Below are 14922 nucleotides of genomic sequence, written 5' to 3'. Positions count from 1 at the left end.
GATTATGCATTGCTTGAATAGATGAAAGCATACCCTGAGTCGTCCGTATCAAACTCATCAAAAACCTCAGTGACATTGACAATCTTGGGAGTGCCCATGAGGTAGTAGAAGTAGGAGAAGGCGTATTGCATGTCACGTGGATGTCGCAACCTATGAGAGGAAGTGATGTCATACTCCTCTGCAAATCTATAAAGAAAATTGATAATAAGAGCAGGTGAAAACCAACGTGTTTACATCATGTTCTATTCACACATTAACAGATACATGTTTATGTTTCTAAATAACATGCTAAGCTGCAACTAACCTAATTATCAACTGGTCAGCTTTTGTGTTTTGCACAATATCTGAAGCCAACCAATTATTTCAGCCACCAGCTGGATGCTGGTTGGAGATCACTGGGAGGGGCAGACAGGTGAGAATATGAACATGGCATTCCTATTTACTTGGGATTAGCCTTCATAATCCACATTGCTTCTTTAACTAACTAAATAAAAGTTGAGAAGTCAATTATTCGTGCATCAACCCATCAACTGTTGTGATCTGTGCTAACACACTCAATACCTAATGAATGATTGCAATTATCAAATCTGGAGGTCCTTTGTGTTCTTTTCCATTATCTTTCTTCAATCTTCCTGGTTCTTATACAAAGGTGCATGACCTTTCCCACCAAGATATCCTGTCTCTTCTGCTTGTACTTTCTCCTGTCTCTGACTACATGTAGTTCTCTTGGTCACTGTGAATTCTTCTGGAGTGTCTCATGTACATGGGCTTTAGAATGCAACATCACAGGCACAGTTTATGTGGGATACTATCTAAGTATCCTCTGACTAGATACCTGTTCTTTGCAAACTTTATAGCAAAGGCTATTATTTGTCCTTTGTTATACCCATTTAGGGTACCCACATTCTGATAGCAGTATTCATCTTTCATACAAGCCCTGGGGGTCCAGAAAGTTCAATGACCTCTCTGTTTCTCCTCAAGATGTGACTTTGATGCATTGATCAATTCAACTGATGTGGTCTGTTGAGGTGTCTATGCATCGGGTATGCCCCTCTACCCACATCTCTGGACAGTAGAAATCTTTGGATGAAGGGATGCTTTTCATATAGCTCCTTCACCTTCGTCATGATGCTCAAAATGTTTTACAACATATCATTAGCCTCATCACAGGAATTGAACCCAAACCTACAATGCACTCACTCCACTCTGTTGGAGGGCATTCCAGTCAGGCTACAACTCTATGGCACACACACACTACACATAAACCCAATCACATCACAAGCATTCAGATCCCTACTGAGTATCCATTACTCCACATGAGAGGAGAGTAGTGTGGTGGATAAATTGATCTAGAACAACAAAAATCTATGGACACGTTTTCTAAATTAATGTTTTCTACATCACAAGTAACAATTGCTTAATATACAACAGAATGGCTGAATTCTAAGAAGTACTTTTTTAAGTTAACAGACACCACTTTATAAAGGTGTATACTGACTCAATCATTTCAAAGACTGTAGCATACACGTGAATACATACATACAACACCTTATGTGAAGTTTATTTCAGCTCTCTCTGCTACAAAAACCACAACAAATAATCAAAAGCCATCTTAAGTAGGCCCGAATTGAAACCACAGTTTAAACCATGGACAAAAACCATGATGGAGCGCCAAGTGTCGTATGGAATATTTCGTTACGAAATCAGTCATTTCGTCGATGAAATGATTATTTTGTAACAAAATGACAACATTTTGTTACTAAACGAACATTTCGTCCACAAAATGATAATTTTGTTAACAAAACATCATTTTGTCGACAAAATATGACCGATTTCGCAACAAAATATTCAGTGCGACACTTGGCGCCCCATGGTTTTTGTCCTTGGTTTAAACCATGGTTTCATTTGTACCACCTTCATGAATTCGGGCCTATCAGTCATGCATCATCACAATTAAAGTCAAAAACTGCATATAAACATTGAATCCTTATCAAGCTGCAAGCCAATATAACAAGAGAGATACCCTAATGCATCCATACAGGAAATTGTTAAATGATCATCATCAGCCAGTGTACACTGTATGTGCTTGTGAAACTGACATCAGAGGAAAGGCAAGCAGCCTGGAAATAAGGCTAAGCAGCCAACACTCACTCTGCCTGGAGATCATTCATGATGCCAACATCAATCATGTGGGGCATGTGCGCGGGAACCTTGCGTGCCTGGTAACCAAATTTCTTGTTGAAAAGCTTGTTGACATGGCGTAGGGAGTCACCAAAGGTGTCTAGGAGATGGCGTCGGGAACCACTCTGCACTGAAAACTGCTGCATGACATCCTGGTGCTCAAGTATCTATGATACCAAAACAGGTATGATGACTGTGTACTTGAGAGGTCTGAAGTATGTAGTAATGTCAAATGTCAAACAACACATCCTTCTTCTTTTTTTATGCAGTGGCCTTGACTTGATAGAGGTGAAATGAATAATGACCATCCTTTCTTCATAATCAGTGGACTACTATGTGGGACCAGCATTAAGCCACACAGATCAATTATTTCAAAGCATTACACAAACCATAGCCAGGTGTTATAGTCATTACCAATTACAACACAACACAAAGTGTCATCACATAAACTAATATCTGTTTTCTGTAGGTGGTTTTCATATGTAGCACTCTTCTAACAATGTGCTAGAAGATATGAAAATTTTGAAGGTTCATGCAGATAAATTGTTTCAAGCTTATGATACTGGAAATTATATCGAAAAAAAAAGGGGGAACACGCCAACAAAGGAGCAGTGGCAAGTTTGCTTTTGGTCATCTTATTTTTTTATGGCTTCTGAGGTAATTCTTTAAGTTCTTTTTCCAATTTCAAGGACTACATATTTTGATATTCACAAGATGATAATGTGTGGACTATAGAAAATGTTATAAAATTAGGTTGGAAATTTTACGTAGTGCAAGCATCATTCATAGACATGGCAAAGTATAACTGCAAATGCTATGATAAAAAAGAGCACAGTTTGAAATGGAAAGATGCAGGCATTTTGTTTATTGTGTGACAATGAGCAAATATTTATCTTTAATGCAGAGCATAACAAAATAAAGGCACCCTTTTCAGCAAATCACTTTAGAGGATGGAGGGAGAAGTTGTAATATCTTCCTGTATACTTTGATATCTTACAACAATTAAATTTTGATTTATTTAGCATAAGGTGACTATAAATGACACCATAGAAATTCATGGAAAAGGAAGAATCTAAAAACTTGCTCATTATCTTCAAGTCTATTTTGACGCCAATGTCATAATCAAATTTAATTTGATAGTTTTTGCAAGCTTGCAGGAAAAGGAGAGGGAAGAGGGGAATTGCTGAATGTGAATTGATCAGAAGTAGTGTCTGTACCTGTGTGAGGTTTTTGAAGCTGTCTGAGCGCTCCCAGGGAAGGAAGCTGCTCTTCCGATCCTGTTCATCTTTACTTTGCTGAGCTTCAGTCTCGTCCACAGGCTGTGCAGTGATGTTAGGTGAGGGCTTCCCTGTAGATTTACTCCATTTTTTCTTTTCATGCTTTACAGATTCAAAGTTGTCTGAGTGAGACATCGTCTCAGTCAGCTTCTTTTGCAATTCATGGACCAGATACCCTGGAGATATCCTCATGTCAATTTGCTTTGGCCATTCACTCTGGAATGCAGGGTCCCTAAAGATACTCTTGGCATCATTTAATAACTGTGCTATATATTGTTTACCTTGACTCCTCTCATTATCAGTTGTAACTTTAGCTGCTTCTTTCGTCATCTTGTTAACAGATAAAAGTTTTCTGAACCCTTGATCACCCTGCTTCAGCTTTTCTTCGTCGTTTGCTCCCTGGAGTCCACGTTCACCCTCATTTGCATCCTCAAAGTCAACTTCTGCTGCATCTGGTAGCTGGAATGGAAGGTTATTCTGCTCTTTCAAAAGATTCCCAATGTTATTATCATCGATGTCATTTCCATTACCTCCTCCAGGCTGATCCTCAAAGCCGTTCTTGACTTGCACGGCGGGTTGGTCAACTCGATCATTTCTCATCGGTTGGTTTACATCCAAACCAGCTTGAATTGGCTTACTGAGTTCTTCCTGAGTTTTAATAGGTTTATTCTGGGTGTCTACTTGTTGAAGATTTTGACCAATCCCTGCCAAAGGTACAGCATCCTGTACTGGTTGTTGGTTCACTTTCCCAATTTTATTCTCTACACCCAGTGGCTGATCAAATGTATCTTGGTTGTCATGGCGTTGCCTGGCAACCAAGTCATCTTCACCTGCTCCTCCATCATTATACTTTTTCTTCTTTTTTGTGAGTAAATTTTCTCTGTGATTTTCAAACTTGTCTGCCAAATTCTTGTATTTTTCTTTGGTGTCCCTAACCTTTTGATTATTAAGTGCAAACTGATCCATTCCTTTACCTTGATTCTGATTAGATTTGAATTGATTCTGAAGGACTGGAGCTTCACCGAGTTGTCCTCCTTCCTTGGGTTGTTGCATATTTTCAGCAATTCTTTGCTGAAAATCCTCCATTGGTTCTATTTGTACAGGAGCAGCCAAGTTCTGCTGAGGACCTGCTTGATTCTTGTCTGGTCCTAATCCTGCATTGAATGTCTCATCATCAGCTGGTTTAGGACCTGTCTTCACCTCAGCCATTCCTTGAGGCTGTAAATGAAGAGCGTCCCTTTGGCCTTGGCCAGCTGGTGGAACATTAATTCCAAACATTAGGTCATCGAACACATCTGCCTCGTGCTTAAACCCATTGGCTGCTACATTTGTCTGTTCACCATTTAGCCTCCCAGGCTGAGGAGGATTAAGGCCAACATTCACACCATTCTGTCCTACAATGTTAACCTGAGGCAGTTTTTCTACTTGCTCAAATTCTTGTCTAGGTTGGAACTGCTGTTGCCCCATGCCAGCATCTTGCCTCCCCATTAATCCACCTTGCACTTGTTCTACTGGCAAATTTTTAGCTGGCACTTGTCCAAATTGTTCCTGAATGTGTGGGACCTGGCCAGCTTGTCCCGGAGCAACCTGCTTCAATTGCTGTCCACCTTCAAGTGGCATACCAACATCTACATGCACCTGTCCCACTGGCTGTTGTCTAGGCTGTTGCCCAAGCTGTTGTCCAAAGTCAGGTTGTTGATTGACAGGCACCTGGTAAGGTCTGAACTGCTGTTGTGGCTCTTGTCCAGGCAAATTGTTCCTTCCCAACTGACCCTGTTGATTAACAACTTGTTCTTGTCCCTGATTGCCAAGCATAAGCCCTTGGTTCTGCCCTTGTCCCATGAAATTACCACCTTGTCCTAGCCCTTGACCATTAGCTTGTCCTTGTCCTTGATATCCTTGAACATTTGGCCACATCTTCTGCTGTTGCAGTTGGTTGTCAACGACGACTTGTGGCTGACGAAATTGGTCTTGTCCCTGGCCGGGTAACCCTCCTGCTGGTATTTGCCCTACAAAGTCAGTCTCCTTAAATTGCTGCTTTGCATTTTGCAGGGGTTGCTGGTCCCCTCTGGCATGAAGACCAAGAGCTACCTCACGGCGTCGCTTGGTGTATTCCGGGGAGAGCATGTAGTGGGCCAAGATTTGGGATCGTAGCCGGTCATGACCTTTCTGGGTTAGGTCACCTGGATATCAAAATATCAAAAAAGCAACAGTAATAAAAGCCTTATGGGTATAGCTAATTGATTGTACAATATGCATGCAGAATAAGTCGTTCAAATCCTTTGCATAAAGGATGTGGCATATTAAAAAGACGTGACAAAGCACTCACAAATTTTACTCCCATACTTTCACAATTCAGAAAATTGATTGATCTGATGTCAGCAATGCACATTATTCCTTCAAAATATGACTCATATCCTTGGGTGGCCAATAAATACACCTCATTCACTGAAGTCACTTGTCAAAAGTCTCAAGTTAAACACTTCATGGACTCACTGTCCAGCTGAGGCCGCTTTAATAACCACACTCAGTTTAATGATGCCTTTGTTTTTTATTTGATTTTGTTTTGTTTTGCGGCTGAATATGACAAGTGGGGGTTTGTGCACTAAATAATCATATCATTACATTTTTCCTTGCAAAACTGAACTGTGGCATAACTGCTGGGACTATTGGGAATGGACTGTATGACAAAAAAAAAAACTTGCAATGTCCAGCCAAGATAATGAGATCAATTACATTCACTGAGTACAGCTATGAACTTCCCATACCAACCAGTACTCCACTATAAAGCCATACCATCTTCCAGCTGTTGTTTAAGTTCCTCTAGCTGCTTAGCAACTTCCTCTGTGAGCTCCTCTTCTTTTGGTTCATAGGACACACCCACCTCCTTGTCTCGCACACGGGAAACTTTGGGGGCTCTGTCAATTAATCAATCATGTGACATTGTGACATGTGATATATGATACATCTCTCATTGCGATTATGCTCGATGCTTTGACCTACAGGTATATATACACAGCAAAATGTTCATCCTTTGCTAATTAGCCAACAGTGTTTATTTCATTTGAAGATGTGACAAAGACTTCTCTTTGTTTGTTTTGAAATAATTAAAAAAAAACTGTTTTTCTCACAACTTATTGATTGCTTTGATTCATATTAAAAAAAAAAATCACCAAAAGAAGAAACTATCCCAGGATCAAACTTACTTTACAAGAAAAAAAAAAAAACTGAATAAAACAGAAAGAAACCGCAGTAGATGAAAATGTGATTAAAATAGAACACACATAATGTTCAGATTTCACAATGGCACCTGTACATAAAATGAAGCATTATTTTGTACTTACTGTCTTTCTTCTGAAATGTCATCAAAGTTGAAAGGAAATTCAGAATCCTCTTCTTTCACCTCGGTTTCCTTCTCACTTGTTTCATTGCCCAAGTTTAACAGTTTGAGGTCCAAGCCTTTGTTCTCCCTCGTGTCCACTGTGACATTAAATGTGACCTGAGACAGGACCAACATGGCAGAACAGCTTTGCAGATTATACAAATTCTACAAGATTAGTATTCACAAATCTCAATTCACGTCTTTATTAAGAATAGCTAGAAACTACTTTATGCATTAATTTTCAAAGCACTTTACCACTCACATAATAAAGAATCTATAGCTAATCACGGAATATGACTTAATGCTGTACTAGGTAATGTGAAACTAGCAATATTTATTGTCTAAAAATGCAGGCCGTGTTCCTCGCTAGGAAGAAATATGCTCAATAACCTTCACAAAAAAAGTAAATACCATAACACTGTTAAAAGCTTTTATTTCTCACCAGGATAAGAGAGGGCATTTTAAGTCCATAGTTCACATGACCAGCTCTTTAATAATCGTGGCCACTACAACATTTGTGATTGCTTACGTTGAGGAGTGTATCGTTGGGGCCTTTTCCAAGGATGTGGAATGTCAAAGTGGACTCTGACATATTCTTGTATAGCAGAAGGTGAACAGTCTTGAATTTCTGAGCGATGGTTGCTGTCCGCACAATTTCTTTGTTGTCATACTTGCCCTCTGTAATTGTTGACCCTTGCCCAAAGATGGGTGTCACATTGAAGTATGTTACCTCCAGTCCTGGCAAAGACAGTACAAGAATGTGAACTAAGCATCTTGCATTCTCTACATGTTTGGAAATATTTATACATGCATGTATACATAGGCAAATAGACACATACAAACACAAACTCACACATACACATATACATTTTACTTGTAGGTGACCCTGCATTACACAACACACAATAAGTGGCACAGGCCTTCAAATATGCAGTTTTGTTCAGCTCTGTCAATTTGGGGTTTTGGAGTATTTTCAGACAACATTACACTTTTATTACTGAATTCAAAATTTGGAAGCGTAAAATCTTCTAAGTGTAACTAATAAAGGGTCTGTAAACCATTTTTTTTTAAATCTCTAATTGATTTTCTATGTTCTCTACCCATTAGGTGAAACTGTTCATGAGAATCCTATAGAGGCTTTGAAATCAGTCAGGCATAACTTTGATACTTGAATATATTTATGAATGGAATGTTGCTAATGAGCGTACCAAGAATCAGGAATATCTGATGATCCCTGATTGCCATGGGGATTTAAATATCCTTTTCTATGACACAAAATAAAGGATGATTATGTACACTTGAATAGACCCTAACCTTTGGAGTCCCTAAATATAAATCCTAAGTAGCAATCTTAGGTGATTGATTTCTTTCCAAGAGTCAGCAGGAAGAGGGGGAAAGTAAGAAATATACACACACTAGAATCAATACACATTCTTCATACCTTTTGGCAGTGTGATATGCATCCTGTCTTCAGAAACAAGAGTTGAGTGAACACGATGGAAGTTGCCCTTCCCACAATCCCCTGCATCGAACCCACACTCTGGTACATTGCAGGCCTGTTAGGCATCATAACATAATGAACCACTGGATATTAACATGTCCGTCCACAAAATATTGACTTACCTATAATGCTTATAGCAATCATCATAATCTCTCTATCCAGAGCTACTTTAGAGTCTACATTCTTTTGAAACAGACAATGAAAGATGCACTCATTCACTGCACTTTCTACTTTCCTGCTACAATGAAAGACTATGTTACATAAAGTGTGTGCAAATAAGTTTAATCAAGCCAATTCTTCCAGCAAAATCTCAGTTTAAATGTACTTTCCTTGGTGTATGGTATGTATTTATACTAGTTTGTGTCTTCTGTGAACATTTGTAATTTCTTTATATTTCCTAGTATTTGTGCCAAACCTGATAAATTATCCATGATATATCCTCACAATATACAGATGATTGAAAGGCCTTTCAGAAGTCATCATGCTCAATTCAAACCTTTCCCTCATCAATTTTGGAAAGTGCAAAAGGTGATACTTTCCATCCATGATTTACAGTAACTTACTCTACAGAACTTCCATAACTGCATGCACAGTTTTGTTTTCACACTTGAAGCTGATAATATCATCAATGTGTAGAAGGGTGATATGTGCTTACCTGGTCACAGTACTTGTCTGCTATCCATCCATTTGCACAACCAGTATTACAATACACTAGTAAATGAAGAAAAAATGAATGAGATAACAAAATTATTGAATGTAGAAGAAGAGGAGGGAGCATAGAGCAGATAAGTACTGAACCGAGGGTGGCATGATGTCTGATCCTATCACCAAGTTTGTGCCACAACCCTCTCCTACTGCAGGTTATCGCAAGCCCAGTATGCTGGCTACAGCTGGGTGGACAGGAGGGCTGTGGCATAAATAACTTGCTTAGAGACATTAACACATGATCGTGGTTGGTCTGAACTTAATTCAACATTCTGTGACAAGCAAATAATTTCACCAAAATGCACATATATACTGAATGTAATACAGCAGGAAAAAAACAAACAACACAACACAACAGAATGAGAAATAATGAGAAATTGCATCAGCCCCATCAGTATTGATGCACAACCAAGCTTTGAAATAGACTGGACTCCTGTGATGCCCCCTATAATCCATAAACTTGTACCTTTTCATGATACTTGAACTTCACCAACTCGGACGGAAAAAAAAAAAACAACAACTGCAGGGCACTGGATGATAATGGGGTGATTTAAAGAAAAAAAAACTACAAAAAGCAAGGATTACAATTAAAAAAAATCAAAGAAGTTACAACTTTCAAGACTCTGAGAATGGATGTTTCAACATGACACATGAAGAAAATTGTTATAGTGGTTGTCAGAGACTCCAACTCTCCCGCTTTCGACGGGAGATCTCAAACCAAATGCCCATTTTTGCAAAATCTCCCGTTCTCCCGCTTGAGATTTAATTTCTCCCGCCCTGGCTCTGTGTCTCCCGCTTGAAATGATTTCTTACTTAGTGTCATTGTATGTTAAAAAACAAGCCTCAGATAGCCAAGAGAGCATCTAGAATCCTAGAGCTTCCAGGGGCCTTAAGCGGATCCTGCACCCCGGCCTCAAGGAACTTTGTGCTTCGCACTCGTGATGTGCGCAAAGCGCACATCAAGTGTGAGTCTCCCGTTTGTTAGGAGTTTCAGGCGGGAGAATCTCAAAATCAAAAGGTGCTTGGGGTTGGAGTCTCTGGGTTGTGAATGGTTCTGTATAAAAGGGTTGCAGAAAGATGTGTTTGAAAAAAAAAAATACTAAAGAGCTAAATATCTGCAGATGTAAGAGTTGACAAAGGTTTTGAAGATGAGAGGTGTAACAACAACAACAAAAAATTCCAGTGTTTTAAAGGTTCTGAGAAGTAGAATTTGCAAAATAGATGACCAAAAAGAAGGTTCACAAAGAGGGCAAAAGAATAAAAGGACAAAAGAGAAAAAGGAGCATTACATTGATAACAGTGCTTTCAATCTTTGGTTACTTCTGAGCAAATATGTGGACATCAGGTATCAGCATCAAGTATATTTTTCCGAGAAGAAAAGTGATTTGGACAGCTTGGGCTTCCACTGTCACTTTTCTGATTGCTGTATTTACTCTGACAGTATATGATTTCAGAGCAACTTGGTTGTCCTACTTCCAGATTTTGAGCAAATTGATGATTCATATGGATGCAGATTTGGGACCAAGACCCTGCAGCTGGACTGGCATTTAGATCACCTGTGCAATTAGAACAAATTTGTATTAACCTGCTCCCAAGAATTATACTAGAAAGTTTGGCGAAAGTGAAGTAAAATGGTTGACATCATGACAGCAGCATACTCACTCTGATCGAGATTAGTACTGCCTCCATGTAATCCAATACCCATTCCACCTTGTGCCTGCACTCCTGTAGCAAATATAAGAATGGGGGAAAAATGTATTATGAAGCTACAGAGAAGTTCAGTTGAAAAAAAAGAATAAACAATGAAGTAATGTCACAACAAGGTGGCTGACTTTTGCACTCTAATAAGGCTATTTCTGAAAGAAAAACCATGAAATTCTCGATAGTGTAGACAAGCAATGTTGAGTCAAACACATTAAATAGGAACTTGCCAAATCTTGATGGGAAAAAACAAATCTACATGTACTAAAGTCCAAATGCATATACACTAGTGTGTGTCGTTCATACACTAAGTTTCCATATCATGAAAATTTCTAATAACAAAAATCATGGCCTCACTGTGTCCCTGACAAAGATTAATTGCACAGAAGAATTTTACAATAATATACATTGTACATTTCCAAAAACTATACTTGGGTTCCAACTTGTCGAATCACAAGAAAACGCAATCACATCAATTTCAATTGGTGAATGCCAAATCGACATTTTCTGTATCTGCAGACAGAAGAACATTTTTCATTTAATAACTTGCCATATTACATGACTTATTCTCATTTTTACCCTTACATTTCACATCTTTTCTTGTTTTTGTATCTTCATTCCTGCCTTTCATTATTCAGCATTTTAAAAAATGCTTCCTTCACACAACTTGTGCTGGATTAAAGGAATATGTTACCTTCACAATCACCACCGTCCCATTCACATTCAGAGTTATTGCAAGCCTTGTCACAGTAGTTGTCCTTGATCCATGATGACGGACACCCTTCTGCACAATTTGGTACAGGCCAAGTCAGGTATACCTGCAACACAGCAGCAGGAAATAGGAACGTGTTCTCACTTTTGTACACACTTTCCCAGCAAATTTGTCCTGTACTAGGGGGAAACTAGAAATGTCGCTAAGGCGACTGGTATGCCTCCGCCATAATGCATGATTCTCCTAATAGGTCTATAGTACGTGTGGACAATGTGTGATTACATTTTCACAAACTTGGCACACAAAATATTAAAATGACAAGTTTGTCACAAATGTGTTGAATGTTCACCTTCCTTGACCTAGGTTTAATTGGATGAATAGGAGAGCATGTATTTGGGGATTTAAGGACTTTAACTTGACTTTGACCCATTCATAAGTTTATGCATTGAGTAATTTTCAAGGTATGGAGAAAAAGTGCAATTCCTGTATTGAAAAGTACATTGTTACCATTTTCATCTGGCCTTTGACCCTAAAATTCATAGGATAATCACTGTCAAGCAAAACATGCATAAATATGTAGTAAGTTTCAAGATAACTTGAGCCACTTCTGAGATATGGAGGAAAAAGTTAGTTCAGCACTTTCCCTTGATCTTTGACCTTTTGACCTTTGAGGCAATCAAAAAAAAGAAAAAAAAAAAGTTTCCAGAGAATCTCTATTAGGTTATACATGCATACACCAAGTGTAAAAAAAAAAAAAAATAATCCTGCTGGCATTGCATAAATATGAGGGAAATAGTAAAATGTTCAAGTGTTGCCCTTGACCTTTGACCCCTGACCTTTGACCCCATGAACCCTAAATTATCTAGATAATCACTGCCAGTCAGTACATGTATATATACTATGTTCCATGGAGATACCTTGAACAATTTCCATGGTACAGAGAAAAAAGTGAAGTTGTAATATTTTTACTTGACCTTTTGACCTTTGACCTCATGACCCCAAACTTTCACCAGAGAATCTTAATTCGGTAATACATGTATACACTAAGTTTCAAGAAAATATCTTCAGGCATTGCATAGATATGGTGGAAATAGTGAAATTTTTCGTATTTGACCTTGACCTTTGACCTTTGACCTTGAGCATGTGCACCCAAAAGTTGATAGGCACAACTTCACCCCCTAATACACATACATACTAAGTTTCATTAGGATACCTCAAAAGGTTTTTTAGTCCACAAAATTCATTACGGACGGACGGAAGGACGGATGGACAGACAACCCGAAAACATAATGCCTCCGGCACCACTTCGTGGCGGAGGCATAAAAAAAAATTCTTACTTTGTTTGGTCTTTAATATTCACTTTGTTTTCTCTCAGTTACTTTTGACCTTTGACCTCATGACCCCAAACTTTCACCAGAGAATCTTAATTCGGTAATACATGTATACACTAAGTTTCAAGAAAATATCTTCAGGCATTGCATAGATATGGTGGAAATAGTGAAATTTTTCGTATTTGACCTTGACCTTTGACCTTGAGCATGTGCACCCAAAAGTTGATAGGCACAACTTCACCCCCTAATACACATACATACTAAGTTTCATTAGGATACCTCAAAAGGTTTTTTAGTCCACAAAATTCATTACGGACGGACGGAAGGACGGATGGACAGACAACCCGAAAACATAATGCCTCCGGCACCACTTCGTGGCGGAGGCATAAAAAAAATATTCTTACTTTGTTTGGTCTTTAATATTCACTTTGTTTTCTCTCAGTTACTGCAGTCAACAAAGTGCTAAAGTACTTAGCAATCAAAGTTGTGAAAATAAAAGATTAAACAAAACAATTATTGGAATTGAAGGTCTACTATGTAGGGAATCCTAAAAACTGAAAAGAACCAAACACTTAGGGAAAGGGGGATTATGAATCAGAGATTCAGAAGAATTTTCAAGTAAAATAACAAGTTGCATGGAGGTAATGTGTATGAAAGTGTTATCTAAAGGGTACTGACATTTGAGAGGGTCTACAAAAGAGCTGGAAATGAAAGGCATATAGAAACTGTTCTGTAAAACAAAAAGGTGTACAGCGGTACTGAGAATTTGAGGGTTACTAAAGGGTATAGCAACTTAAAAGGGTCTACAAAAGAGCTGGGAATGAAAGGGTTATAGAAATTGTTATGAGAAATAAAAGGGTGTAATGAGGTATGAAAATGAGGGGTTATCTAAAGGGTATTGCAATTTAGATGGGGCTACAAAAGAGTTGGGAATAAAAGGCTTATAGAAACCAGTAAAAACAAAAGGGTGTGCAGAGGTACAGAGAATATCAGGGTTATCAAAGGGCACTGCAACTTAAGAGGGTCTAAAAAAGAGCTGAGAATTGAAGGCTTATGAAAACTGTTCTGGAAAAAAAAAAAAAAAACGCACAGAGGTACTGAGAATGAAAGGATTACCTAAGGGGTACTTTAAAGCATCAACAAAAGAGCTGGGAATGATAGGATTATAGAGTGTTTTACAAAATGAAAGGGTGTACAGATTTCCTGAGAATGAAGGGCTAATTTAAAGGGTTCTGCAATTGAAAGGGTCAACAAAAGAGCTGTGAATGAAAGGGGAATAGAAACTGTTTTGTAAAACAAAAAGGTGTACAGAGGTAGGGAGAATGAAAGAGTTATGACGGTACTGCAACTTGAGTCTAATAAAGAGCTAGGAATGGACTATTATGCAACAAAATCAAAGTTGTGCTTGACATTTGCATTCTAAGTCTTTTCAACAATGCATCTGCATTGCAATGTAAAGTTATGTTGTGATTTTAGGGACTTGTTTTGATTTCTCAAGTTGTGTGTGACATAAAGCATCGAACATTTGGGCCCTGGATCAGATAAGGCCTTAAACTCACATTTGGCCTTAAGAACCCCCCCCCCCCCTCTTCTTGGTTTCCGACAGGGACCACCTGAATGATTTGATCAACATTGTATGCCTTAACCTTAGAATGTTTCTAGCCTAATTAGTTTTAAAAGCCAACTGCAGTTTTTAAGAAGATGGAGAAGCAAAAAGTTCATGGAAAACACACAACACACAATGCAGAACAGACAAAAAGTCATTACAGTTTGATCACTTGAGCCCTTGCCTCAGGCGAGGTAAAAAAGAAGGAGTAACTAGAAATGTCGCTATGGGGACTGATGCCTCCGCCATAATGCATGATTCTCCCAATAGGTGTATAGTACAATGTCTTCACAATGTGTGACGACAGTTTCACATAACTGGCAAAATATTGAAATGAGAGGTTTGTCAGAAATATCTTCAATGTTCACTTTCCTTGAACTGGGTTTGCTATAATTGTCTAAGAGTGCAGGTACACACTTTGGGGAATTGAGGATTTTTACTTGACTTCTGACCGACCCTTTTATAAGTTAATGCATTGAGTAATTCTCAAAGTATGAAGAAAGAGTGTAATTACACAACAGTACAA

The 14922-nt window shown here is 38.5% G+C and overlaps 1 protein-coding gene across 1 annotated transcript in view; it reads right to left on the bottom strand.

Annotated features, from left to right (window-relative positions):
* Positions 1–14922, bottom strand: part of LOC140235628 (N-acetylglucosamine-1-phosphotransferase subunits alpha/beta-like) — a 49484-nt gene that overhangs the window by 11386 nt on the left and 23176 nt on the right. Inside the window, exons 12-21 of the mRNA XM_072315636.1 lie at positions 11442–11565; positions 10709–10771; positions 8997–9052; positions 8282–8396; positions 7370–7578; positions 6803–6957; positions 6255–6376; positions 3399–5641; positions 2152–2348; positions 34–186 (exon numbers count right to left, since the gene is read on the bottom strand). Coding sequence (XP_072171737.1) covers positions 34–186; positions 2152–2348; positions 3399–5641; positions 6255–6376; positions 6803–6957; positions 7370–7578; positions 8282–8396; positions 8997–9052; positions 10709–10771; positions 11442–11565 — 3437 coding nt within the window. The remainder of the gene's footprint in view (positions 1–33; positions 187–2151; positions 2349–3398; positions 5642–6254; positions 6377–6802; positions 6958–7369; positions 7579–8281; positions 8397–8996; positions 9053–10708; positions 10772–11441; positions 11566–14922) is intronic.

This window comes from Diadema setosum, chromosome 12, assembly GCF_964275005.1.
Source record: "Diadema setosum chromosome 12, eeDiaSeto1, whole genome shotgun sequence".
In the NCBI taxonomy this organism is placed as follows: Eukaryota; Metazoa; Echinodermata; class Echinoidea; order Diadematoida; family Diadematidae; genus Diadema; species Diadema setosum.
This window is presented reverse-complemented; position numbering and strand designations above follow the sequence as displayed.